This window comes from Aspergillus melleus (genome assembly GCF_016097325.1).
Source record: "Aspergillus melleus strain CBS 546.65 chromosome Unknown contig3, whole genome shotgun sequence".
Classification (NCBI taxonomy): domain Eukaryota; kingdom Fungi; phylum Ascomycota; class Eurotiomycetes; order Eurotiales; family Aspergillaceae; genus Aspergillus; species Aspergillus melleus.
This window is the reverse complement of record NW_025763372.1, coordinates 3,885,246-3,911,578: the sequence shown is the minus strand read 5'-3', so window position 1 is coordinate 3,911,578 and position 26,333 is coordinate 3,885,246. Positions and strand designations below refer to the sequence as shown.

The window sequence follows — 26,333 nt, the reverse complement described above, 5'->3', positions numbered from 1 at the left end:
CAATGGATCTGTCATCGACGACGCGATTTTCAGCTTTCTCATCCGACCCACCGTGGATTCATCATTCATTCTGATTCAGGCTTCAGCGCTCTTGCCACTGGAGACACGTACTCCGTCAGTATACATGACATGAGCACTCAGCCTCGAATTTATCTTTAGAAATTCCCATGGATGATGGATGCACCGGTCGGGCAAGAATCCGCAGCCCTAACAGTTTGACCAATGTTTTGTTTCGTCGTGACCGGGGTCATTATATCACGTCGCAACTATAAAGAAACATTTACACAACGTAGTATTGTAGGCGTAGACCTAAATTGTTCAGGGCTGGCGACCGTTTGGAAGAAGATGCGGAGGACACTGGAGACTGCGGAGTACGCTTATTTCCGCACGACGCTTGCTTGGCATGGAGCATCCGACTGTAGATTCAATTACTTACTAACCTATTATTTAGTATTTACTCAGTAGAAGTCCTGGTGAATGAAGATATCTCAAAGGAATGCCTGCTAAACGCTTTGGCGTCACCCGAGATGCTCCGGCGACCTCGGGAGTGTCGACCGGCCCGGTCGGCGCGTAGACTCACTTGCATCTATCTTTCTTGTCCATCAATCATCCACCATCAACCCATAAATCCACCAACCCTCCTGCATCTTGCATAGACCCCCCTGCATCCGATCGACATCGTACCATTCGGAGTTAAATCATCATGCTAGGCCTAACACGACGGTCCGCCGTCACGCCTGCCAAATGTCTGGCTTCCGCCCGCACTGCGACCGTCTCGAGGTCCCGAGTCACATCGCCGTCATGGATCGCTGCCAAGGACTTCCACTCCAGTCAATCCCAGGCCGCCTTCCGACCGACCTGGATGCCCATGCGGGTGAAAACACCCTGGGTTGAGGCCTTGACGAAGAGTCGCGAGAATGCGCAGTCCGGCCAGGCCTCCTCCACGCCGCTTGCCAAGCCGGATTTGACTCCCAAGAAGATGTCCGACAGCTTCTATAGCGCGGTAGGAACTCCCTCGGAGTCGGTTCGTCGGTATGCCGTGAGCTAATTCATCAACCGAGATAACTAGATCCTGCCATTGGCTCAAGACAAGTGGCTGCTTGATAGCTATCTCAATGCCTCCGGGCACATCCGGTATGTGGATATAGATCTCCAGTCGTTGAACCCGACTAACTCGCTTTCTTAGACTGGGGTCTTTGTTGATGGACCTGGATGCGTTGGCCGGTGTCATCGCCTACAGACACACCGGTGACTCGGTGACGACCGTGACCGCCGCCGTGGACCGAATCACCATCGAGCATCCCCTAATGGAGATCTGCGACCTCGAACTGAGCGGCCAGGTGACCTACGCGACCGGCCGGTCGAGTATGGAGGTCTCGCTGCAAGTGGCCAAGGTCCCTGCTCAGGGCCAGCAAGCGAAGCCGGAGGACGTGCTCATCACCTGTGCGTTCACCATGGTCTCTTTGGATCCGGCAACTAAAACGTATGGACTTCTTTCTACTCCACTTGAGGCGAAGGCAATTTACTTACATCTTTTCAGGCCCGTGTCCGTTGCACCACTTCTGGTCGAAAACGCAGAGGAGCGTCTTCTCTTCAAACAGGGCGAGGAGAACTACCAGGCCAAGAAATCCCTGCGAACAAAGAGCTTGCTCCAGAAGGCTCCCGGAGACGAAGAGAGTGACCTGATCCACTCGATGTGGACCAAGGAGATGTCATACCTGAGTACGCACCTGGTCCAATCCAAGGGCCGAGGGTAACATGCTAATGAATCTCCTACAGACCCCGAAAACCCCGCCCAACGGCCATCCAACATGATCTTCATGAGTGACAGCGTACTGAAATCTGCTATGATCATGCAACCGCAGGACCGCAACCGCCATAACTTTATGATCTTCGGCGGTTTCCTACTCAAGCAGTCCTTTGAGCTGGCCTTCTGCTGCGCCGCCTCCTTCTCCCACGCCCGTCCCAACTTCATCTCCCTCGACCCCAGCACGTTCGAGAACCCTGTCCCCGTCGGCAGCGTGCTGTATCTGCGGGCCACCGTGGCCTACACGGAACCCCTGGAGCGCGACGGCAGCAAGTACACCAAGGTGCAGGTGCGCGTGGACTCGAAGGTGCGGGACGTGGAGCACGGCACGAAGAAATCGACGGGTCAGTTTAACTACACCTTCTTGGTGGAGAAGGACATCCAGGTCATGCCTAAGAGTTATGGTGAGTTCATGCTTTGGACGGACGCCCGTCGACGGTCGCAGAACGCCGCGGCGATGACGCCGGGATCGAAAGAGCCGAGTGCACTTCGGGGGATCAAGGACAGTGTGACGGAGTAGATGGTTGGGTATTTGATTTTGTCTATCATGTTTCCTTCTGTATTTTTTTTTTCTATACCATATATTTCGCCGTATATAGACTTGTTTTACCGACAACCACCACAATTTATACAAAGTTCATAAACATAATGAATGTATCATCGCTATCCACATCTACCCTAAGATAAACCCGAATGTGCAGCAATCCCACTCCATTCCCCAAATCACCCTAAGAAGTATATATGCACTATGCAGTCACATGACATCATCGTCCCAATTCTCCCCCACAATCACGATAAACATCCTTATCCTCATCAATCCGACACCCACAAACCACTCCACCTTAATCAAACCCTCACATACTCCCCTACTCCCTCCCTCCCAATTCAACAAACCCTACCATCCCACCTCCCATGCATCCCTAACCCCACCACCCAATCCTATAATACAGTACAATAGAATAATGTCCCTCCCCAACATCTACCACCTCCGCCGGGTCGCGGACACCGCCGCCCGGGCATGTACCATCTGCTACAAACCATCCAGCAGCGTGTTGATCACGCCCGACAACAAGGACTTTTTCTACGTGTGTCCTGTGCATCTGAAAGATCGCAATTTCTGCACGCCGGTTGTGGACGAGGGGGAGCGGGAGACGAAGCGGAAGGAGGAGGCCATGGCAGCGGAGATTGAGAAGGTGAAGAGGGAGTATGAGGAGAGGCAGAGGCGGAAGAAGGAGAAGGAGAAATCGAAAGAGAAGGGGGATGGTGGGGATAAGGAGGATGGGACGAAGAAGGATGAGCAGAAAGAGGAGAAGGATAAGAAGGCGGATGATGAGAAGGAGAGAGATGATAAGGTATGTTTCTTTTTCTTGTTCAGAGCTGTGTTTGTTCTCCTGTCCGGAAACACACTTTGCTTGTCTTCCTTTGGATATCACGTACCACGGCGAGTTGAATTGTAAGTTGGCAAACTGACTACTGACTGACTGAAATACAGATCGCATCCATCCAAAAGTCCGAAACCACGTCCTCGGCCGATGATTCGCCTCGGATCTTCGCTTTACACAAGTATGTTCATGTTGCCCAATTCAACCGGTCATACATGGCTTGGCATGGCATAGCCTTACCTATCTACCATGACCTGACCTGACTGACCCGAACTGATCTGATCTGAGTCAAAACTAACCATACATCCTTCTCCCGAATCAAAGGAATTTCTACGCCATGCGCCTCGAAAGACTGCGTAATGCCGAAGTCGCCAAGCGCAATCGACAAAGAATGCAGGATCCGTCTTTCTTTCCATCCGTTCCGTCTGGCGGGATTTGATTGATTGCTTATTGATTGATTGATTGATGCCTAGCATGCACCTCATCCTTCATCTTCCCTCTTCTTCTTACAGTGAAACCCTTGCTTGTCTTGCTTTACTTTACTTGGACATGGACATGGGCTCTGATGTAATATGACTCGTCTGGGTCATGCATTATGATTCCCTCCTCTCAAACCACCAACTTCTCTCCACTTTTTTTCTCTTGATTCTCAATACACTGCACATCAACGTCCTTTTCCACCCTCTGTGCCGACAACTCACCACCACCACTACCACCTCTTACTTAAAGAGGAATCCCAGCATTCCAGTCATGACATGAAGATCAAATCCCAATGCCAATGTCGATCCGAGGTTTACGTGCACATATACCCTCTATCAGGCATGGACTTGGTTTATACGCTCCCTGCCCGTCCATCATTTGTCTATCTCCATCCAATGACCCAATACTGTTCATGGACGGGGACGTTAAGGCTCGGCGGTTATACGCAACCTCTAGCCTATGGATACTGGATCGTCATCATCATCTGCAGCTGCCGTGACGAAGCACCTAATTGGCTTCTAGGTGTTCGGTTCAGTTGTTTGATGAAAGGGTTGGTAAGACGATTCTGGATATTGTCGTCAATCTACATAGCAGCTAAACATGCTTCACTGAATCTTGTGTCCTGAAATATAAATATGTGAACCATAGAGCTGAGATACATAGGTTTCCAAAACCCCCAGGTCCTTGTCAACTACATCTCCATACCCTACAAGACACGTGCTGAACGGGTATGCAAATTTTGTATCCCGTTCCATATACAAAGATTCTATGTACACAAGCCCAGCGCCCGGGATCATACACATCTAGGCACTGGGTAAGTAATAGCGGACAAAAGAAGCTAAAAAGACAAAACTGGGTGAAAGGGCTCCAAAAGTGCGAATCAGTCAAGGTATATCAAACAAGGCAAGAAAAAGCCAGCAAGAAAATGAAAACAGTGTCTGAGGCAACGAAACAAAACAAGCCAGAAAAATCACAAGCCAGTTGTCTAAGCAACATACAGACCAACCCAATACAGCCTCCCACCAGAGATCCCCCCGAAGACTCCAGAATTTTCCATCACCAGTATCCAGTATGACCAAAACCAGTTGAAAAGCAAAAACAAAACAAAGAAAGAGTCATGTCACATCAATCACTCTCCGGTCATTTCAGAATTTCCCTTCAAGTCCTTTTGTGTACCCAAACAGCCGCCTGTATCATGTCATGACGATCCAAAACCCAATGAAGCAAGAAATGAACAATGTCGTCGGGAAAATACATGTCATAGACAAGAAAAAGAAGAATAGTATCATGCCACACAAAAGATTCCTTCCGACGAGACTGCCATGGAATCCTCGAGATAGACATGTGACAATAGACCATCTTTCGAAAAGATCAACATATGAAACATAAAAGTTCAGAGAACGATGCAGTACACATATTCCGGGGTATTTTTTTTTCAATAAACAACCCGACTCCGGCAAATCGTCTATGAGATAAGGTGACCATGGGAATAAAAAGGACTTCGTCGTAATCCAAAAATTGAGTCGAGGATCATCGTGCTCGAGGAGAGAAATCGTGAACCGATCAAGGGCAATAGTTGTCAGCAACCACCGAGAACCTCGTTGATTTTATTTGACGTAAGCGTCCCAGAGCCTGCGCTTCCGCCATTGTTGGAATTCCTGGGCTCCGGAGGCGCCTCTTCTTTCATGCAAGCATTCTCCAGAATATTAGTCCACTTGCCACTCGTGCCCGCATGGCTGTGTTTGAGATGTTGCCTGAAATGGTCGGCGCGGAAGAATTTCTTTGCATTGTTGCACTCCCCAAACTTATGCACGGCAGTCAGATGTTCGAATCGGCGATCCCAATCCGGCTGGGGGAAATTGGAGAATTCTTCACCGCAATAACCACATGTGTCATGAGAGGGGCCCGAGTTCGTTTGAGACGACGGAGACGACGAAGGATGGAATGCCGCTTGGAACCCTGATAACGCTGCACATGACCAAGAGTGACGTCGCAGGTGAAGGGAATTCTGGTGACGCTCCGCCTCGTTCTTGTTTTTGAATCGGTTGTTGCAGAATAGACACGAATATTGCTTCTCCATCTCATGTGCCCTGTTTTTCAAATTGAATAAGTTAGACTAGATTCATTCGTCAAGACTCTTTGGTTCTCAACACTTACCGGAGCTCCTCAGGATTGTCAAATTTCTTGGGCTTCTTGGGGCAGCAATCACATATATACAGTCCTCCTATCTTGGGGCCCGCGGGCTTAGGCACGTTGAGTGTCGTCTGCAATGACATTTTCCGGGCCGTGTTTGCGCTCGAAGGCTCCAGCGTATTCTGGGTTTGAACAGCCCTTGCGACCGACGGGCCGATACCTCCACTGGGAGAGCTGGGGTTGAGAATCGCTTTCTCATGAAACGGATCCGGATCCGATTTTGGCGAATGGCCTCCAGGCGACGGGCGATCATAGGGCGATATACTGGTCATACTGCTTCCTCCTGCGGAAATAGCAGCCGATGAATACGATCCCGATGTTCGAAGACTGAGTGAGGAAGCAGCCGAGAGACTTCCGTGGCTAGGGGCATAGCCACTGTGGACGGAAAGGTTGTTGGTGAACGGATGGCCGCTGGTTCGTCTCTGGGAGAGGTCGCCATTACTCGTGGTGATGTGGATAGCATGCCTATCATCGCCTATCGGTTCCCGGGGTGGTGAAGAGGCCCGTCGTTTCATGCCCGATTTTGAAACTTCCAAATACGGCGGCGTGGCTTCCCGAACATGGAACAACCGAGGCGGCAAACTTTCATCGGTCGAGAAGTCGCCTTCAATATCCGAAAAGACGCCATGATCATAGCTCCCTCTGTTCGATCGGCTGGGCAGGCTGAGGGTTTCATCGTACTGGGGCGTCGTCCCACCCACTCGGCGGCGGCAGACATCTCGAAGGTAGGCCGAATGGTCATAGTCCACTGCAGACGATGGCGCACTGCTCTCGACACTTGGACTCCGATATCCAATGTACTCCCTCCAGCCGACTTTCGTTCCGGGCGATACGGCCCCCTGCGAATTAGTCGACCATCGGACATCGAGTGTAGGGCCGTCAGAGCCTCCGGGGGATGGTAAACTCCCCAAGGTTCGAGACGGGATCGGAAGGGTTGACAAGGAGCTTTTATTCTCCGTTCCAAGACTGATGGACTGCCGTGGGGAAAGCGGCTTGCCGATTTTGGACAAGAGATGCTGGTCATATGCATCCGACGAATCTTTCACGCTGCGCCGGGAGAAGTCCCGCTCGCCTTTCAAGATAGGGCTGGTGTGGTTGATTTGCATAGAATTTCGGAAGCCTTCGTCAGCTGGCGGTGGCGGCTCGATCTTGATATGAGCCTCGGGGCTTCGAGAGATGGGCAAGCCGCTTTGCCTGCCGTCCAGTTCATCGACCATCATTCGATCACCTTGCGGGACTGATTCGGGACGACGGTGGCCCCCAAATAAACTCGAGCTGGGGCTGATTGGTGCAAGTTTGGTGGTTCCGACGGGGCTTTTCGGGTTCGCATGCAGCCATCCAGCGTCGTAGCCATTTTCCAAATCGCTGATACGCGGCGGCGGGGGCAAAGGCGGCGGAGCAAAAGTAGCTATTGAGCTTGTTGGAATGGGCATGGGCCCATGCGGTGAATATGAATGTCCAGGCATAATATACGGTGATCTTTCGGCAGAGCGAGGATAATCGTAGCGGTTATTGATGTCATGCACGTGAATCGAAGGTGGCGAAAGTCGTGGGAAGTCCATCGTAGAAGCGGAGATTGAAAAAGGCTATGCTAGCTCATCGGCATTCAAAAGGAAAGACAAGTCAAGGAGCGGAGCACCTAGAGTTGGAGAGTGGCGGGCGATATGGGGTCGAATTTTGCCTCCAGTCGTTGAAGCCGGATGCGAATACTTAGATCGCCCCCGGGCTGTTCGATGCTTCGATAGAAGATCCCGCTTCTAAGGCCACGAACTCCCTCAAAACGTAACCCACTGCAATGGCTTTTTAAGGAAAGAAGGAACTGAACAATTTTCAAGAACAAGAAAATAAAAAAGGTTAAGGAATGGTGGGAGGTACGTAAGACCACTCTCTTGTCGCGGAAATGGGTTTGGTGGGTAAAGGTTATTTGGGTCTACCAACGCAGTGAACCAAGGTGTCAGGCAACTTTGATGAATAGGCAATAGGCAATAGGGCTGAAGAATAAACGTACCTCGCCCAAAAATTTGGAGGTTAATGTTGTTTGAGGTCGAACCAGCTATTCGTTACCGTAACGGCTCTCTGCAACAGTCGCGCGCAACCTTGCGAAACCGGTTGTGTGCCATCAATTCGCCGGACAGCGGCAACTTAATGACGGAGAACAGCGCAAGGACCACACAGCATGTTGGAAGCTTGATTCGGGGGAAGAGGTGGTTTAAGTGCCGCTGTGATAACAGAGGGAAGCGGTGTTACAACCGAGAACAATCGGGATATGCAATGAGCGGCCCTCGAGAAGAGGGAACCGAATGGGGGGGGGGGGAGATGTTAGACAAGAACTGCAGGGTGGTTTCCTCTGGAGCAACCGGCCCTCTTTTTCTCCTGTAAGGATAGATTCTGTCGGATGACAGGGAATAAATTAATAAAGCGGGAGAGAGAAAGAGATGACGGGAAGAAGGAGGAGGAAAAGAAAAGGGACAGAGCGCACGTGTCGGAAGCGCTTTGCTCACAGGAAGCGAATGGAAGGGAGAAAGATGGGAGAGGTGAAGGCAAAGTAGAATCAAGCGACGGAAGGACCAGTTGTAGTAAGAAGGAGGAGCCTGCCCGTGTTACAAATTACGCGGAGACATGAAAGAGTGTAAAGTTGAAAGTTGAAAGTTGAAAGGTCCGCCCGGTACCAGCAGGAGGTAAGGTAAGGTATAAGGCGAGACAAGGTGGACTCGCATTAATTGGTCTCTCCGAGGCTGGGGAAAAGAAATAATTAAAAAAGAAGAAGAAAGGACTCCGGCCTTCTCACGTCTTTCCCTTCTTTTGGGTCTTCTAAGTAAATGTGATTTTCTATTATATCCTTCCTGGCTACACAACTGAGAGAAGTGATAAGGGAAGAATAAAGATAAAATAGAAAAAAGTCATCAACTCCTTCCAGGTAGACTACCTGTGTTCAAGATGATACAACGCTGGTACTTCAAAATCCACTCCAAGCTGCAGTTTGGTCGGAGTGGGCCACCTTACCAGCTTGGACCGACCAACTGGGATGAAGTCCCTTGGCTCGATGTCACCGCGGTAATGAACCAGTACTGAGTAAATGACCCGACGCATGGAAGTAAAAAGCACACCCTTACGTATGTACGGAGGAAGTTCTGCCCTGGTTTTACATCTCGTTCCATGGCCGCTTGTCAGATTCAGGTATTTTGTAAAATGGCCCCGGGAAGATCGCTGGTCATCTTGACGAACTGAACTGCCACTGGAACAATAAGTCAAAGGAAATAATGAAAATGATAGCGAGGGGTCGGTTTAAGGCACCGACATTCTATTTTAGCTATGGACGGTCCAATATTTTCGAGATTGATCCTTGTCACCTAAGCAAATTAACCTAATCTTTTACTACTAGTTAGTACTCCGTACAATTACAGTAGAACTCAAGAACCCGCGCGGGATGGCAGGGCTAGAGTCTAGAGAAGGGCACCACGTTGGAATGGATCGTCCGAGAACGACTAAGAGTCGCCGACTTCTATCCTGTCTACTGAGTAAGATTATGCCGGATGTCCTCTCGACCCGAGGCTTGATCAGACTCCGTAATCAATAACCATCCACCTCCATCTACTCCGTACGGAGGACTGAGGATCAGAAAAAGGGCAACGCAACGCATCCAGGAGAATTTCTGTGCCAATCGAAAAGGGGTGGGGTGGATTGGAACAAGCTGTTCCAAATCCAGGATGAGCATCAGCCAGTCCCCGTGCAGCCAATTTATTTATCAATTTATCGCAGAGATCGGTGCTCCCGGGAGGACGTCACTACCGAAGTACTATCAAAGTTCCCGTCCCTAACTCCATAGTTTAGTACTACTACGGGAGTATATGACTATGACCATGTCATCCATACTCGATCGCCTCGTCTTTTGATCCCCTCCATGGCAAGAAAATGAAATGGAATCACCCTGAATTGTCCACCTAGACCAATTCCAGAGCGGTGTGCATCACCCAGGCTAGCCGGGGTTTAGTCCTGACAGTGGAAGGCTACGGACTGGAGACGGGTGGTTTGGAATGAGGCAGTGCTGGTAGATTACCAGCTAGGAGCAACCACTGACAATCATCACAATAATGCCACTCGACGCTTGCTCCATTCGACCCCATCACGCTATTGGAAGTCTGAGTCTGAGTATGGGGACGCAATAATCAAGGTTTCTACAACTGCCTGCCTAATAATGATGTCTGATATTCGGATCTTGCCACGAGTTATTTTTTTTCTTTTGCCCCCCTCTTTGATTTGACTCTCTTTTTTAACTCCGCGGTATGGATTCTTGCCTTGGCTACGGCGTACTCTGTATACTTACTGGAAATGTTCCTTTTTATTTAATTTTTTATTTCTAATTGTTAATGTTTCCTCCCCTCACCATATCCATGTGCTTTCCTTGCTGACCCTGCGTATTCCAGCCTTTCCAAGTCGTGTGCACCACCAGGTGAAGAAGGTCTCTTCCGGAGTACAACCGTCCATTGCGGGTCGTATCGAGGCTTGAAGTTAATCACTGAATTCTCATCGGTAGTCTTTCATAGTAAATGCGCGGAGTTCTTGTCAGTGTTATAATTTATTTCATTTCACTTCCCCTCCGTTCCTTTTCGTACAGTAACCAGAAAAGTAAAAAAAAAAAAAAAAAAAAAAAAACCTTGACCAGGACTAAATCTCCCGAACTGCAAAAAACCCAAACACGACAGACTGACTCATTACGCCTTACCATACCACCAGACAGAAACATGGAATCGTCAGCGTCATCACCATATGGCAGGAATCCTCTTTCCAGAAGGAAACACCAGAATTTCACCCAGGGAAAGGGAAAAAAGGGCCCAGGGCCGAAAAGAAAAGAAAAGAAAAAAGGGTACCGAATACATGCAACCCGACTACATGCAGCCCGCCCCACCTTGAATTTTGTTGCCGGTCAGCGACAGCCAACGATCACTGGCCTTGTCGAGCTTGACCCGCCGCCAATGCTGGTCTAGTGGGTTCCACTAGCTCCTTAGATACATGCACTGCCACATTGCTGTCATTTGGCATTTCCCGTCGCACCTTGCGATCCGAGGAACTCCCTGGATACGAACGGATAATATCCTGATACATGGGAGAAAGGGGGGGAGGGGAATACAGTAGTTGGAAAATAGTAACCAACAAGTCTTACAAAAAAAATTTTAAAGGGTGGAAATACAAGGAGAGGGGGGGAAGAGGAGATTCTGAGATGGAAGGATCTGCCTTGGATAATGTGATTATATTCCATCTTCAAGTATTCTTGGGAGGAGGGATTGGATCGTGGATTTGAGTCAAGAAAGACTATTATTCTATTGGGCCCTTTGCCAGAATCCAAGTCATTAATCTGGGCCTGATATCCTGTTTCGTATACTCCGTAGGGCAACGGGGCCTGCGGTGAGAGAGTTCAGAGTACGCAGTAAATGCCCGTCCAATTTATTTCTTGGATGGAATATGTAAGACTCATATTATTCACCCAGGAAGCACTTTTCTTCTCTCCATCTTCTTGGTTATTATCCTGTTCCGAAGTCCGCTCCACAAGATCTTTTGGTGCCCTTCATCCCCCTACCGCGTATCTTTCTCTTAAATCGGGTCCAGAGAGACCATCATTGAATTCATCAGTTCGAATATCGCAAACAAACATACCATGACATTCGGAGGTCTACCATTCCAGTATAAAAGAGATACCCCATATGGTGTACATGCTCAAAGGGCCCTTCTAATGACAATAATGCTAACCAAGACCCAAATTAAAATAAATTAAAAATGTCCCGGAAGCGAAGAGGCAAAAGAGGCAACAAACAGATCTGCAAGACATTTCGCGCCTTGTTCCGCTTCTCTGTACACCGAATGCGTATGTGTATATCAAGATTTTCACTCTTATAGTTTATTCCCATCTACTGACTGAACCCTCCCAACCGTCGCCACTCGCCAATATGTCCTACACAACGTCGGCAAGACTCATTCAATTCCAATCGGTACTCCCTACCAGTGAGGGGCAAGGGAAAGGGCCAAGAAACCCATTCTCACCTCGATCATGCAGTTTCTCTAAATCTTACGAGCCCACCGACCAGCACACGCACAGGACACGCATGCATGCATCCACAGGTGGCAATCCAACCGATGGGATTGGATTCAGAGTGCTAGCTTCCCGTTTGTAAGGCGAGAATTTAGCTTTTTCGCTTCATATATTTTAATTTTTTTTTTTTCTTACTGAGCTATGTTATTGCCCTGATTGTCTCAGTGTTCAGTAAGTGATTATGTACTGTAGGGGGCCACAGAACACAGTAAGCATGGTTTTCCAAATCATCTCGAAAATCCCGGCGGGCTATTCACGGAGCATATCATGGTTCTTGGCCAGCAGAACGAATTACTAGAAACGGGGAACTAGAAATCCCTCGTGCACTATATATAGATGGCGATGTTGGACGGAATCTATATCTGCTGTGCCAGTCAGACGGGTTACGATGACTGGACGACGAAAGTCCCCTGTACACAGAGTTGCGCGTCCAACAAAAACACAGCGACAGGGAATTGTACGAGGCGGGACAGAAATGGCCCAAAAAGGTGAAGTCTATTCCCGTAGCCTGTAAGAAGTGCCGTCAGCCTTAAGCCCTAACAGGCTGCAGACCAAAGTCTCGTGCGCAGGCTAAAAGTTAAAGGACTAGAATTGTATACCTGTGACCCGAGGAGCTGTTTCTTTATTTTTGTTTTTATCGCTCTTTGTACCTATGCTTATTATTGTCACCCTCCTTCGTGTAGCCTATACTGTGTGGGAAAGGTCAAGCATTATTTACCTAGCCAAATAGCTGTAGTGACGTCTTGGCCCGAGCCTGTTGCACGTTGTCAATGTCCCCTTAAAGCCCCTGCACGTATTCTGACAACTCGGGACCCAGTTACCGACTGACTAGGGAAGTATTATTGTTGGCTTGACCCGTTAATGTCGCAGGCATGAAACCGGCGCTAACCGATGGACAATAGCAACTGAACGTACTGGCCATAGTATACTCCCTAATCAGTATACCTGGGCCGCAGGAGAAGAAAGGGTCGCACAGACAGTGCGTGGATGATCGATCGACATGGACTTTGTATGGCGCGGTGCATATCTGAAACCCGCCTTTGAATCCTTGGCGCTAAGGGAACACCAATCACGCCGTGAAGGGTCTTGAGGTTATCCGGTGTATTCCCGCTTTCCAATTTCCAGAGACACTGACGCTGACGAGGAGCACGTCTTTTGGGATATCATCTTCGTCCGCGGTAATTACTATAGGTTTACGTCAGTCGTACGTACTACCTAGACACGGTAGGGGTGGCTGTATCTTTCGGCTTCAAGACGGATTGGCTACATGGGCGTGATCTTTCTCCTGCCCAATCGCTTTGTCGTACCCAAGCTTAATACAAGCTATATCTTGCCACTTCAGAGTATGTGCGGACAGATCTCAGACCGGAGAGGATTTGAGCAGGTCGGTAGTAGACCCCTGATATAGCGGCATCACCTGGACTCTATCCCGTCCTCGCCAGGGAAAGATGGCAACCTTCGCAATCATGCATTGGCTGCGATAGAAAGGCAAATCGAGTATCGGGTCACACCAAGGTGGGTGACTGGAGTTACAGGCGGGATGAGGGGTAGCTTCAAGATTGTCGGACGGATTTCGGTCTCAACTCTCACCTCCAAAACTTCCCAACGCTAGATCATCTTTAGTGGATGGTTAGGGCCTGGAGAGATTCCTACCGTTCCAACTCTAAGACGAAGCCGGTAAGGATGTTTGCGGGGTCTCCGATCATGCATGCCTCAGGATTCCACCGACCGGGCCTTGGCCGGCTGCTCCTGTCTGCCCTTGCCCTTACCCTACACCCTAACTGCCAGCCGCTTTGGGCACACTGCCGTTGCCGCGCCCGCCATGCGATCACATGCTGGAAACCAATCAGACGCGGCACCCGAAGTCTTGGCTCCAGATATCGCAACGTCTAACCCGAACCAGCGGCGCCTTCATCAGCAAATATCCTATCATTCTGCTCATTCTGGTTATTGTTTCAACCCTTGTGACAAGGACCGTCCATCGCTGTCCGCTTTACCGCCCTCGCTTTCTCTCGAGTTGGACGGTCTCGTCCCGCTCAATCAACCATGGCCATGGATCAGATTCCCGGCCAGAATATCTACATAGGAGGGTACGATCTCGCCTTACCCTGGGTAGCGAATACGCCGTGATTCCGACAATAGCGGGGCTTGCGTATCGGCAGACGCAAGGGATCACCGTGCAGAGGGATCCCAATAGACGCTTTTTTGATGGTTTACAAGCTGACTGATGGGTTCGAAATGTAGCGTTTTCGCGCTCAAGAACAAAGCGGCCCTGAGTCGCGCGAACATTACCCACATCCTTTCAGTGGTCAAACTACAACAAGTGGATGACATCTTCGAATCGTATCAGCATCACCAAATCGATGTAGATGATATGGACGATGAGAATCTCTTAGAGCATTTCCCGTCTGCCATCAAATTCATTCAGTCCGGCCTGGATGCTGGCGGAAGCGTGCTTGTTCATTGGTCAGTGGTCTCTTTCGCTTTCCGCTTGTTACTCTTCACATGTATATTGCTCTCTTTTGCATTCTCTTTCTTTCCTGTTCTTCTTGGCCTTGGTTGATGTATACCCTGTGTCTTGTCACGTGTTTCCATGTTGATCACCCCGAAACTGTATCTCTGCTTCACGGACCTACTACGAGCCATGATGATGATTTCTCGCCGTTCAAAATGTCTCGCTGACCCTAAATAGTGCGATGGGGAAGTCCCGCTCGGCCGCTGTCTGCGTTGCCTATTTGCTCCACCAACAGCCCAGTGCACTAACACCACAGTCCGCCCTTGGGGTGATTCGCCAGAGTCGAGCATTTTGTGAGCCAAATGACGGGTTCATGGAGCAATTGTCTATCTACCATGAGATGGGCTGTCCGGATGACGTTACCAGCCATCCTCTCTACAGTCGTTGGCTTTACCGTCGCGAGGTCGAAGACAGCGTAGCATGCGGACGGGCGCCGGAGATGAAGTCCGTGCTTTTCGAAGACGAGCAGCAGAGAGCGCAGGAGGCCACAGATCGAACAAGGGAAATCAAATGTCGTAAATGCAGGTGAGTCCTGCATCTGCGGCAGCCAAGATTTCTCCTAAGGAAGGCTATCGTTGCCACAAATTTGCAACTGCTAACCTAGTTTCAAATAGGCGGACGCTGGCAACCACGCCATTCGTCATCCCGCATGGACAGCAACAGGGCGCGAATGCATCGAATGATTGTGCCCACATCTTCCTACATCCGCTGACATGGATGCGTCCGTGCCTTTTCCCCAACAGCGCCCCTGACGCTTCGCCTTCCGAAGAGGCGCCGCTCTCCGGCCGCTTGACTTGCCCGAACACAGCCTGCGGGTTCAACATCGGCAAGTTTGCGTGGCAGGGGATGAAATGTAGCTGCAACGAATGGGTGGTACCCGCCATTGGGCTTGCCAAGGCCAGGGTTGACATTTTTGATCGAGTCAACGCGGGACTTGGATCGGGGAGGTTGCCGCCGGCAGCGTTGGGCATCCGGTTGCCGCCCGGTATGAGACCCAATAGCGTTGACGAGCCAAATGGGGGGCGAGGAAGTCTGTGAAGACGCCAGACAGTGACGAACACACGCTAAAGGCAAATCAGCGTGGCTGAGCACATCTCAAATTCTCAGGACACGAAGGATCGCTCGAGCACTTTAAAATCAAATTTTAGAATATTTAGCAGCCACATTTAACGCGAGGCCTTGCATCCACATACGTCACGTGGGATTACGATCATCGCCGGCTCTCTTCACTAATTAGGCCGAGAGCCGGGGATAATCTCACAAAGATCAACGCCACGAAGCCTATTATCTTCATTGCTTCTGTTTTCTTTTTTCTTTCAGGGGCTGGAAGCAGTGGGCCCGTTCGATTGCCAAGAGAAAAAGGAAACAACAAAGTCTAGATCGCTAGATGGCAAGACGTCCGACGCCTTGGAAAGGGGACTTGGTAGACCAGAGAAGCGAACTGCGGGCAGTCCTGCAGTCGTTGGAATAATAAGAATAGATGAGGCTAGACCCGAGAGCATTGACAGGTATTTTTATATCTGGACAATGCTACAGCAATAGGGTCCGGTCTAGACTTGTTTCAGTGTGACTTTGAAACTGCGCGTGCGTGTGATTTCATAGGACCCTGATGTCGATCATTCCCGAGCGGCCTAAGACGCGCCGTTAGTCTTGAAGATAATAGATAGGAAACAGGAGATAGCAAGTGTCCCACCGACCCAACAACCACCGAAAAAGACGCACGAATTACCTTTCAAGATGAACTGTGTCCGGACATGCCAACCCAGTCTCTACTTCCGTCATATCATCCACACGGTGTACCTCAGGATGGCACCACCCCTGCTTACCAGTTTGCCTCGAAGCGCTAGAAACCTGTCAGGATCCAGGGCTCAACCCCACATCCCCATGAGGCTGTTTTAAGGCAGCCCCACGAGAGCACGAAGCGACCAATCACGACTAGAGCATAGACCCGGGATCTGCACCGTGGGAAGATCGGGAGAACAAACTTCGCAATCTTGCACAGTTCCTGGGCCCGATTATTAAGCCGGGGCGGGCAGTAGTAGCCGCCTAGCTTGCCTAGTCGGGACTAGTCTGACAATGCTCCTTGGTCATTGCGTAGCCTAAGGGGGAGAGGAGGAGGAGGAGGAGGAGGAGGGGAGGGTAAACTAAGGTTAGTGGGAGTTTAACTAACGCAGGACTTTTTTTTTCTGTTCCTTTTTTTTTTCTCTCTCCTGGAAAATGGGATAGGACAGGAAGGGGGGAGGGCACTTAGGGGGGGCGAGGGGAGAGACCGACTTAGTCTAGCCCTTTTTCCTTAGCTCCGGCACGGGGGCTGTGCAAACTACTCTTACGCAACTGGGGCAGCCAAAGACCCATGGATGGAATCGCTTCCGTTGTCCGTATCCATCCCATCTTACCTATCCCATCCTAGCCTTACCCAGGACCTACCGAGTCGGGTCTAGTCCGGCCGGTACCTTAATCTGCAAAAAAAAAAAAGCGACGGCGCCTTCAGACGAAACATGGATACCACCTTACCAGCGTAATTCTGTCTTTGGGTAATTTTCACTTCCCCCATCCGGAGGTGCCCTCTTCTCCTCCACTTGGGTAATTTCAGTACGCGGACCAGACCGCCCTCTTTTTTTTTTTCTCCCTGCAGTTTGGACCTTTTGATCCATTCTGAAATCTGGAAATCCTTCCATTCCTCCAGATCCAATATACCTCGAGCAGAAAGCGTTGACTGATTTGCTTGGCCCCCCCCTGGTTCCATGAATCCGTTACTCATCGCAAATACACAGTAGTAACTAGGTACGGTAGGTAACTCTCCTCTTCCTGTTTTAGGAATCCCCCTCTGCAATCATTGCCTTAATGAACACTTCCGAATGGAGCAGGTCTGTCTGCATCTGGTAAGTGACGTCACGCTTTTTTTTCCTTTTTCCTTCGTTTCTACTACGGTGTAGAGCACCACCCCTACTAGACTGGGTACCTACAGTACTGCCGCTGCGTCACACTCACCACTTGCCCCTTCGAATTACTCTTAACTCCTCGGCGGGGACAAAAAGCCCTAACCTAGATTCTTCGATTCCATATGATGGATGATCTCCATAATCTACCTGAGCGTCGCTACAGTGACGATTGAATCCTAGTCACATGATCAGTAAATAAGCCGTTCTGTACCTGACCAGTCACAGTACCTATCAAGAAGGCTATGTATAATAATACCTGTGTGGCAATGTTCTCGGTCAAAGAGGTCTAGTATGGTTGATTTAAACGGTGGGTTATGAGCCTGCGTCATATGCACACTTGAGGCGTGGGGAGCCGGAGAGGGGGGGAAGGGGGAGGGGTAAGTTCAACAATGAGGTTTGATTAGAAGGGACTTATTGAATTCTTATTCATTAATCGAAAGCCTATCTGATTAAGCGAATAGCAGTATTCCGGAAAGTGTAAGGGGAGTAGTGGTTGGTCTACTCTCCCACATGAGCAGAAAGGCCAACATGCAATCCCATAAGGATTCCACCATCCAACCCGCCATATATAGTGCCATACAAACTTGGGGCGAGCTCACCCGCTGCGACCCCAGCAGCGTCCGGTGACAGAAAGCCTCTTCAGTATACTCATAGACCCTGAAGAACGCTAATAATATTGTCATTTAACACACCATTTCCCCATCTCAATACTGCCAAGAGGTGGCGTAAAAGACTTAGTGAACCGTGCCTAAGGGTCGTCCTCCAAGTCCCTAGGCATACCATGTAGAAGTCTTCTTCTTCAGGCCGCTGGAAGTGCAGCCAGAGTTCGTGAATCGGGCCCTCGGTGGTGACAGAAAAGGCCAAGGTGAATTTGTCGTCAGATAACGCTTCAGTTGACTCTTGAATAATACTTTGACTTCCCTCGCTGAGATCTGAAAGATTTTTGAAGATCTGGAGGGCTGTTGAGCCGCAAACCGCAGCTTGATTTTGTGCTTTGTAGAGATTCCCACCGGTGGCACCAGCCTTCGCTTCGACTATCAGAAAGGGGAAACGAAGGCCCTGGGGGTTTATGTGTGGGTCACTGATTAGGCTGGAGGTATCTTGCAAGTCAAGTAATAAGCTTCGCGCGACACTGCGTCCCTTTGTAGGCTCAAGGGCGCTTGCTAAGCTCTTGTCCGACAGACCGACACATATATCTGGTCGAGGATCCTTGAGCTTGAGCACAGGAATGGTTGGTTCGACTGCGACTGCATGTGAGGCATGAGGAGATGGATGTAGGCTGTCAGTGGTTGTGTTTCCTGGTAAAAGTTGATGTGACTGGGTTCGCTTTCGCGGGATTGTAGGCAGAGGGTTGTGCACTGGAGGTTTCAAGTCTTCTCGCCAGTCTTATGGAAAAGTTAGCACTAGAAATACCTGTAAGTGAATACTATGGAAACGGCAACCTGCCTCCGCTACGTGCAATCTCCAGCGCTGGGGGTCTCAAGTCGTCAATTGCGGTGTACAAGGCTGCTAGCCATTCAACTTTGCCTGCAGATTTCTTGACCAGTTCTTTAGATTCGCTCCAGAACTTTTCAGTGACCTTGTATAGATTAATACCATGATCATCTAGCGTATTGAAAACTCTGTTGTTTGCATAATGACTGACATCCGTAGGTATGTCGTCGTCCACAAAGATGTTTGCACGCCGGAGAGGGCCGGCGCGATATTGCGCTTCGCTAGGTCTGGATGGGCTGCTTGACCGTGACCGTTGTGAAGAGCGTGTAGATGGAGGAGGTATTACGATATGTCTCAAGCTATCGTATTCTTTCTCCTTCACCTCTCGCTCCCTACCGCTCGCCTCGCTACGCAGAGTGGATATAGTTCTCTCCTCAGGAGCCATATCGAGCAGCGTGAAAGGAGAGAGGGACTGTGTGTTTCGGTCATGCTCCTTGAGAGCGTCATACGTAAGGCAAGCGATCGCAGGGATAGGCTTACATCGCTTCGGAGCAAGGACAGGGGAGCAAGAACGTGACCGCTTCATGTGTGTCTCTGCGATGATCTCGGACTCGAATTGCAGTTCGGGCGAAAGAGAGGATGACGTATTAGGTGAAAGTGCAGGATAAACAAAGCCAGGACCACTCGGGCCGATCAATAATCCGATAGTCCGGAACGAGACAGCAATACCGAGTGTAGCCATATATGGTTAGTCTCACTTGGCGCCTTAGGGTTCGTAAACAACTTCTACATGATACTCACGGTAGTACAGGACGGAGTACTTTTCAATGTACAACTCCGTAGACTGATAGTCCAGGCACCAAGTCTTCCGCTTGGTAGATTACAATGTCAAGCTCACCCAGTAATTGGCAGTCTCTCACCAATCAATTTCTTGAATCCCCGGGCTAAAACATGCACTGCCTCCTTCGGTCCCCACTATCTAAGTACACCGTATGCATCTACAGGACAACCTCCCTCGACTTTCTCGGCTTCCTATCTCCCTGACTCTGACCGTGGGGTCTTTTTTCCTCCTGTCAATTTCTGTTCCAAGGTGGTCAAATGTGTGATACGTCATGGCGTCGGCTGGGGGTGAGGAGAGGTTTCTGGGCGTCGATTCTCTCCTTGCTGCGGTGTAGTCTGATTGTCTCAGTTCCTCTTTTCTTCTTTTATGTCCGTCCGTATGGAGTGGACTGGGTCTGTTGCCTACTCCGTACGGTGTACTGCCTCCGGGGGAACCCTGCATGCGTACTCCGTGGTCTGATCAATGTAGTAGCCTACGCTGTGCTCCGCCTGGGTCATTCGACAGGTTCCGTCTCCGGAGTATATACTACGTGCGGATGACGGAGAGCTACCTAGTAGGTAACAATGATGATAAGGTATAATCTGTAAGCTTCTGTGGAATTGAACATAACAAGATTAATTATTCAGGGGTAGGTAAGTAAGTAAGTAAGTAACTCAACAGGAGAAATCAGTACATACCTGGGTAAAGTACCCACATACCTACCTACCTCAATCAACTCTATCCCAACTTACGACTTCCCTCAAATCAATCCTTCTATTTTATCACTGCATATACATACATACATACATACACACGGCACCATCATAACGGAGACAGGAGGAACGAAAAGGGGGCCGAAATTACTGTAAACGTCGCGGTCTCTACCCTCCCTACCCCGTACACCGTAGCTACATCCATTCTCCACTTTGCATGTCATTCCTTGGTGTTCGGCTGCCTCATCTAGGCGATGACAGGGGCCAAATGGTTACAGTGTGGTATGACTATAGTATGAAAGGGAGGGGCACCAGCGTGATTCCGATCCGATATTCTGTTTATAGAGCGTTTTGTCGTCTTGTCAGGGGCCGGGTGGCGGCAGGTAGGGTGGGTTACTATAACTAGACCATGATGGGTATTTGGGTTGGGGCTGTGCATGGGGTTAGCAGATCTGTGTCTATGTCTGTGTCTGTGTCTGTGGGTTAGGGGTTTGGGGGTGATTATCTGTTGCTGGCTAGACCGCAAGCTATGGTTAAGCTGGGGATGGGGGTGGTTAGTTCATAGATATTAGGTGACCTTGTAGGAATGTACATACTCTGATACATACATACATGATTGGTTTGGTCTGAACAGGATGGTTATACGTGTTGTCTCATTCGATCTATGAGGAATATGTAAAGTTGTGAAGTAGAAGAGCTCGTGAGCTGTCTAGATGATGTTGAGATCTAACACTCGGCGGTTATGTATATATTGAAGAGGGACCATATCGACCTGGTATTTGCCTTGATTAGGAGATTGGATTGCTCATAATCTTAGAAGTGAGTGATGGCTCTTTGTAGACTTTTTGTGTCGAGAGATCTAATACCACATGGATGTATCAGGTCAAGTAGTTGTCCAGGCATCCTAATTGTAGCTCACGATATACTCATCCAATACAACACGCTACTCCTTTATTATAGTCTTCTGCGCATGAAATTACCGAGTAAACAAATACCAAAATCTATTTGAACAGCCTCCACCAACAAACGCCGGAGCGATGATACTATACTCTAGAAGGTAGGTCGTGACTTTTCAGCAACATCGTTTCGCGAGAAGGTAAAAAAGTCTCGTAAAAAACACACTGGCGAAGTATAAGAGAAAAACAAAGCTGCATGAAAGCAGGAAATGCGAAAACCCCAAAATGCAAAAATAAGATGTCCGTCCAAATCATCCATAGAACGGAATGCATAACCTACTAGCTCGTCATAGTTCATTGCTGGTTTATTTTTTGGAAGTCTCATCCTCAACAAGACTAGCCGCCTCTCTGGCTAACCGGAGATCTTTTCCGACAAGTCCAATGTCCTTGAGGTAAGGGTTGAATGCAGATAGAAGATCGCTAAGAGAGTGCTTCAACACGTCGCGAACGAGATCCACTTCGGGGACCCGTCGTGCCTCCAGCTGGGCCTGAGGGCTGTTTTCGGAAGGGAAGTAGACATCTGTCCAGTGCACGTCCATTCCCTTATTGACGAACGTCTCCAGAGTCAGGATCGTATCGGTGTAAAGGCGTACGACGACGGGAACATCCACCTGGACCTTGCCGTATTGATCTTCCTGAAGACTTGCCACGAGGAGGCGAGTTAGCGAGTCGATCGCATCGACTATAGTGCATGCGGTGGAATTGGGAGAGCCGAGGACGACAGCAGACAACCGGCGGGCATAGGTTTGTCGAAACAGCCAGCCAATCGGGGAGCGCAGGAAGAGGGCGACAAATGAATGGACGTTGGCCGGTTTACCGGCCGAAATGCCCGTGAGAATCTTGAGCTCCCGGTAGGATGTCGAGGCACGGTTGAGGGCGTCACGAGCGCGAAGACTGCTTCCAGGTGACCAATCTGGCCAGTCCGGGGTAGATTGGCCGTAAGACTTGGCTGTTGTGCTGAAGGCCTCCTCAAAATGCTGTCGGCGTGAAGTCGCCTTGGGGGAGGGCGCAAAAATGTCTTGCGCCTTGGGCGCTTCGGTGAGACGGGGAAGGGTCTGCAGAACGGGAGGAGGCTGCTCTGGTTGCGACAGCTTCGCGCCTGGCTGAGGTTTCGTTTCTTCTTCGATGCGAGCCGAGATGCCCTTGATCACGTCGCTGGCAGACTGTAGGATTTGTGTCCACGCCGGCGCACCTTCACGATCGATGTCGTTGAAGATCCCCTTACGTCGGTCAGGGAATTGTTGACTGATGAAAGACAACTCCCAGAAAGCAAAGGCACGGACGGCTTCTTTTTTCGCATTTAGTCCGGTCAGAAGGCTGCCATTGGGATCCTTCGCGTCTGCTGTCAATGGTTGGCCCCGCTTCAGAGGCTCCTTGCTGAGGAACACGGAGAAGAAAAGGTTGGCGGTCTCCCAGCAGATGACCAGGAGTGTCCCCGACCACAGAGGTCGGAACACATGCCAGAAGCCGAAGGTCTTGAGTGATGGTGGGTCTGCGGCGGATTGCGGGAAATTCCAGAACAGTTTGGCGAAGAACATGGCGAAGCTCCAAGCTGTGCGCCTAAAGAAGATCACGTATAAGAAAGGCAATATAGCGGTGACCTTGATCACTCGCTTGGCTGTATCAACGAATATTCGAGGTAGCGCCAGTTGAATCTGCTTGGAAATCGGCGAGACGGGATGTCTCCTCTGGTCAGCAGCACCAGTGGCTGGTTTGGCAACGGGAATGGGGATGAGATCGAAATCATAGTAGAAGTGTATCGCCGACTGCACAACTGCTAAGGCAAAATTGCTGGCGTAAAAGTAGACCGTCTGCTCGTTCAAGGACACTCTTTCGTGGGGCCTAATCGTCTGTCGTTCAGAAACTGTCCAACATCCCAATGGAGCGCTGTGTAGCAGGGATAATAACAACGTACCTTGCTTGGTTCACCCATTCCAGATTTGCGCTTCGAGGAGAGGACCACTTATAGATTTCACTGAACCACCAGGCCGAGAAGAGATACCATCCTGTAGTCTGGATCGCCTTGAACGGGAGGGAATCTTGCAGAGTGAAAAGCGGAGAGGTGGTGGTTCTCGAACCAATGTGCATCTGCCCAACACGCAGGACGAAGACAACGAGGCTAGAGACGAACAAAAGGACCGTACGGATACCACATCCTCCAATTGGAAACCATGACCATAGGACTAGATGCGAAAGAAAATTAGCGATCCATCAACGACTCGACGCCGTATTTTTTTGGGGTCTTTCCATCGGCGCTTGTCAGATGCGCTACTTACAAGATGATTTATCACCAATGAGAAATGCAACTAGATAATTGACAAGCAGCGCCAAAGCTGAAGCATGAACAAATCTTCGATGCAGGGCAGACGTCAAAATGCGCCGGTATGGGCGCGGCCCGCCGGCAGCCATGATGGGAAATTAAGCGAAGGACTGCAAGGTCTCCAGATTAGAGAGGAGGTTGAGACCAATTCACAGCATGATCAGCCGAAGAGCGACACGGAGAGAATGACAGGGTGTGAATGAGCTGTGACCCGGAGGCGCGGGGAGCATGCGACAAGGTGAAATAAAGCTTTTTGGATCGAAGCTCGGGAGAAGCAAAGCATCAAAACACACCAGCCACATTCACACCGCCCGCCCTTCTCAGGTGACCATCCGCCACAGAATTGCATCATGTGATGGTAGCCTGCAATTCCGGGCATCAACCCCAGGCAACGCCCGTGTTGACGCTACTCCTCTCCTCTCTTCAATCTACCCTTCGCAACTCTCGAGTCCCCACCGACTAAACCCATCATGTCTTTCGACCGCTTGAACTCGCTGGAGTCCCAGCCTACTACTATGCGCCGGTCCGACGATCCGCAGTATCGCGATGACCCCGAATTCTACCGTCTCACTGAGAACCTCTCTAACCAGCTGTTCGGCCTAACCTCCAACATCACCCGGTTATCGGATCAGATCGCCCTGCTAGGCACGAGGAGAGACACCGAACGAGTGCGCGAAAGAGTCCATAATCTCCTTGAACAGGCTCGGTCGGGTTTCAAGGAAGTCGGAGAGGGGATCAAGAAGGTTCAGACATGGGAGGACGTCAACGTACGTTAGACCCGCATGACAGCCCCCTTCATCTTTGCCATGTGATTGACCCATACCATCTAGCCATCCCAAAAATGGACGCAGCAAAAGCTGTCTTCCGAGTTCAAGGCCACCCTAGAAGAATTCCAAACTGTCCAGCGCCGTGCTCTAGAGAAACAACGGGCCTCTGCAGTAGCGGCGCGCACTGCTGTGGATGAGGGTGATGTACCACCCGAAGATGCCGAGGCATACCAACAGCAACAAGTACAGCAACTGGAACAACAGCCCCGACTGGCGAACCAAGACGAGGTGGATTTCCAGGAGACCTTGATCATCGAACGTGAAGCCGAGATTCGCAACATCGAGCAAAGCGTTGGGGAGCTCAACGAATTGTTCCGCGACGTCGCCCATATTGTCCACGAACAAGGCGGCCAGCTCGATATAATCAGTGAGAATGTTGAGCGCGTCAACAACGACACTCGAGGCGCAAATGTCGAGTTACGCGGGGCCAGCCGGCATCAGAAGAATGCACGGAACAAGGCCTGCTGCCTGCTTGTCATTCTTGCAGTCATCCTCCTCATTATTGTGCTGGCAGCCACTCTTGGTTGAGATTTGTTGGTTACATGCTTGAATTGCTCGACTGAGCCCTTTGCCGCGCATCTGCGATGTGTTTTGATATTATAGTTTTTTCTCTTTCCTTCATGATATCCTCGGATGTACGGTTATGTGTACCCCCACACTTTGCTTTTCTTTTGCGATTGGTCTTGTTGTCTAGTTTGGTCTCCCCTATACGGACTTTTCATTTATCTTATGACCGGCGGGCGTTATAATGAGGGAAGTGCTATCTGCATTTGTTGTTCTTCGATCGTCGTCGCTCTTCTAGAGACGAGTATCATACATAGCTTCTGTGTTATACAAGACTTTATACATCAGGATCATTGCCCAAACCCGAAACCCAAAACTCCAGTTTCGCCATCTATATGTGCATCATGCAAAGAGAGGTGGACGGCGCGAGCTGCTTTCTAGAGTCCCGCAAACCGGCTAAACCTCAACCTGCAGCCCTCCCAGCTGTTCAGTTTCGGTCGAACGTCCAAGTAGAAACTCAACTTGCCTGGCCCAGCGTTGGCTGCCAGACCCCCCGAGGAACTACCGCCCGATGATTTCCCCTGGTAGAAATCAATCACATACTCGATTCTCTCTCCACCGCACCTTTCCACCACCCAATCATGTCGGTCAAAAGGTAGCTGATACCCCAGGAGACTGTTCACGCGAGCGCGCGGACTCAGGAACTGGGGATCCGTACCCAAGCCTCGGAAAGAGTACAGTCGCGGACCTCCACATTTCTTGCTTCCGGGGTCTGACCTGGGACCCTGTTTCTCCCATTCGAGAATCTGATGCCAGGCGCGCTCATTGACAGCATTGTGGATTGGAATGATTGATGCCACTGAGGTGGCTAACTCAGATGCGGAGTTGGTGGATGAAGGCGTGTTCCCCTTGCGCATCAGCGCTTCAAAAAACTGACGTTCGGAGGGATAGATCCAGTTCCCGGTATTCTGATCATGGCCCGTTTCGGTCTCCGCGTTCGATGGCGTTCCATGCGATGGAACAGACGCGGCGGCATATGGTGACGGCGCTTGACCGGCGGCCTCGGGGGATGGTTTCGTTGTGGTGGTATCGATGGCCCGGGGTATCGTGCTTATTTCGCGATCAGTGGACAGCGGGCGTTGTAATTTCTCCTTGGGTTTCTCATCGTCCGGAGGCATCGGATGGGGAGCACCGCCCGAAGCCTTGTGTTGTTGCAACCAGATCTCCCTGGTTTTGTGATCCACTGGACATGTTGCCGGCTGGGAGGGCTCAGGAGGAGGGGGCGACGGAGTGCTTGCACCGGCTCCCATTGTGGGCGTGGAGAGGAATCTTGCGACTGACAAGAGAGATTGAGG

At 50.2% G+C, this 26,333-nt stretch overlaps 8 protein-coding genes across 8 annotated transcripts; 4 read left to right on the top strand and 4 right to left on the bottom strand.

Annotated features, from left to right (window-relative positions):
- Window positions 1-703: 703 nt before the first annotated feature.
- Window positions 704-2,327, top strand: LDX57_006439 (putative acyl-CoA thioester hydrolase; the record flags this gene model as incomplete). The annotated part of the gene is made up of 5 exons (XM_046088143.1): window positions 704-1,003; window positions 1,070-1,134; window positions 1,187-1,483; window positions 1,541-1,722; window positions 1,780-2,327. The coding sequence occupies 5 exons, from the start codon at window positions 704-706 to the stop codon at window positions 2,325-2,327; spliced, it is 1,392 nt and encodes a 463-aa protein (XP_045944113.1).
- Window positions 2,328-2,769: 442 nt separating this feature from the next.
- LDX57_006438 (AAA-ATPase Vps4-associated 1 family protein) lies at window positions 2,770-3,628 on the top strand (the record flags this gene model as incomplete). Its single annotated transcript, XM_046088142.1, has 3 exons — window positions 2,770-3,159; window positions 3,300-3,370; window positions 3,514-3,628. The coding sequence occupies 3 exons, from the start codon at window positions 2,770-2,772 to the stop codon at window positions 3,626-3,628; spliced, it is 576 nt and encodes a 191-aa protein (XP_045944112.1).
- Window positions 3,629-5,248: 1,620 nt separating this feature from the next.
- Window positions 5,249-7,424, bottom strand: znfA (putative C2H2 finger domain protein; the record flags this gene model as incomplete). The annotated part of the gene is made up of 2 exons (XM_046088141.1): window positions 5,249-5,759; window positions 5,827-7,424. 2 exons carry the CDS (start codon window positions 7,422-7,424, stop codon window positions 5,249-5,251), a joined length of 2,109 nt encoding a protein of 702 aa, XP_045944111.1.
- Window positions 7,425-13,884: 6,460 nt separating this feature from the next.
- On the top strand, window positions 13,885-16,570 carry dspC (dual specificity phosphatase YVH1). The gene is made up of 4 exons (XM_046088140.1): window positions 13,885-14,037; window positions 14,192-14,413; window positions 14,640-14,987; window positions 15,077-16,570. Exons 1-4 carry the CDS (start codon window positions 13,994-13,996, stop codon window positions 15,498-15,500), a joined length of 1,038 nt encoding a protein of 345 aa, XP_045944110.1. The 5' UTR covers window positions 13,885-13,993; the 3' UTR covers window positions 15,501-16,570.
- Window positions 16,571-18,830: 2,260 nt separating this feature from the next.
- Window positions 18,831-19,580, bottom strand: LDX57_006435 (uncharacterized protein; the record flags this gene model as incomplete). The annotated part of the gene is made up of 1 exon (XM_046088139.1): window positions 18,831-19,580. One exon carries the CDS (start codon window positions 19,578-19,580, stop codon window positions 18,831-18,833), a length of 750 nt encoding a protein of 249 aa, XP_045944109.1.
- A 100-nt stretch (window positions 19,581-19,680) lies between these two features.
- On the bottom strand, window positions 19,681-23,983 carry LDX57_006434 (nucleoporin NDC1). Its single transcript, XM_046088138.1, has 4 exons — window positions 23,604-23,983; window positions 23,243-23,510; window positions 20,968-23,169; window positions 19,681-20,802 (listed from the first exon to the last, which is right to left on the bottom strand). The coding sequence occupies exons 1-3, from the start codon at window positions 23,734-23,736 to the stop codon at window positions 21,633-21,635; spliced, it is 1,938 nt and encodes a 645-aa protein (XP_045944108.1). The 5' UTR covers window positions 23,737-23,983; the 3' UTR covers window positions 19,681-20,802; window positions 20,968-21,632.
- Window positions 23,984-24,117: 134 nt separating this feature from the next.
- Window positions 24,118-25,002, top strand: PEP12 (SNAP receptor PEP12; the record flags this gene model as incomplete). The annotated part of the gene is made up of 2 exons (XM_046088137.1): window positions 24,118-24,414; window positions 24,478-25,002. 2 exons carry the CDS (start codon window positions 24,118-24,120, stop codon window positions 25,000-25,002), a joined length of 822 nt encoding a protein of 273 aa, XP_045944107.1.
- A 413-nt stretch (window positions 25,003-25,415) lies between these two features.
- CYT2 (cytochrome c1 heme lyase CYT2) lies at window positions 25,416-26,288 on the bottom strand (the record flags this gene model as incomplete). Its single annotated transcript, XM_046088136.1, has 1 exon — window positions 25,416-26,288. One exon carries the CDS (start codon window positions 26,286-26,288, stop codon window positions 25,416-25,418), a length of 873 nt encoding a protein of 290 aa, XP_045944106.1.
- Window positions 26,289-26,333: the final 45 nt, after the last annotated feature.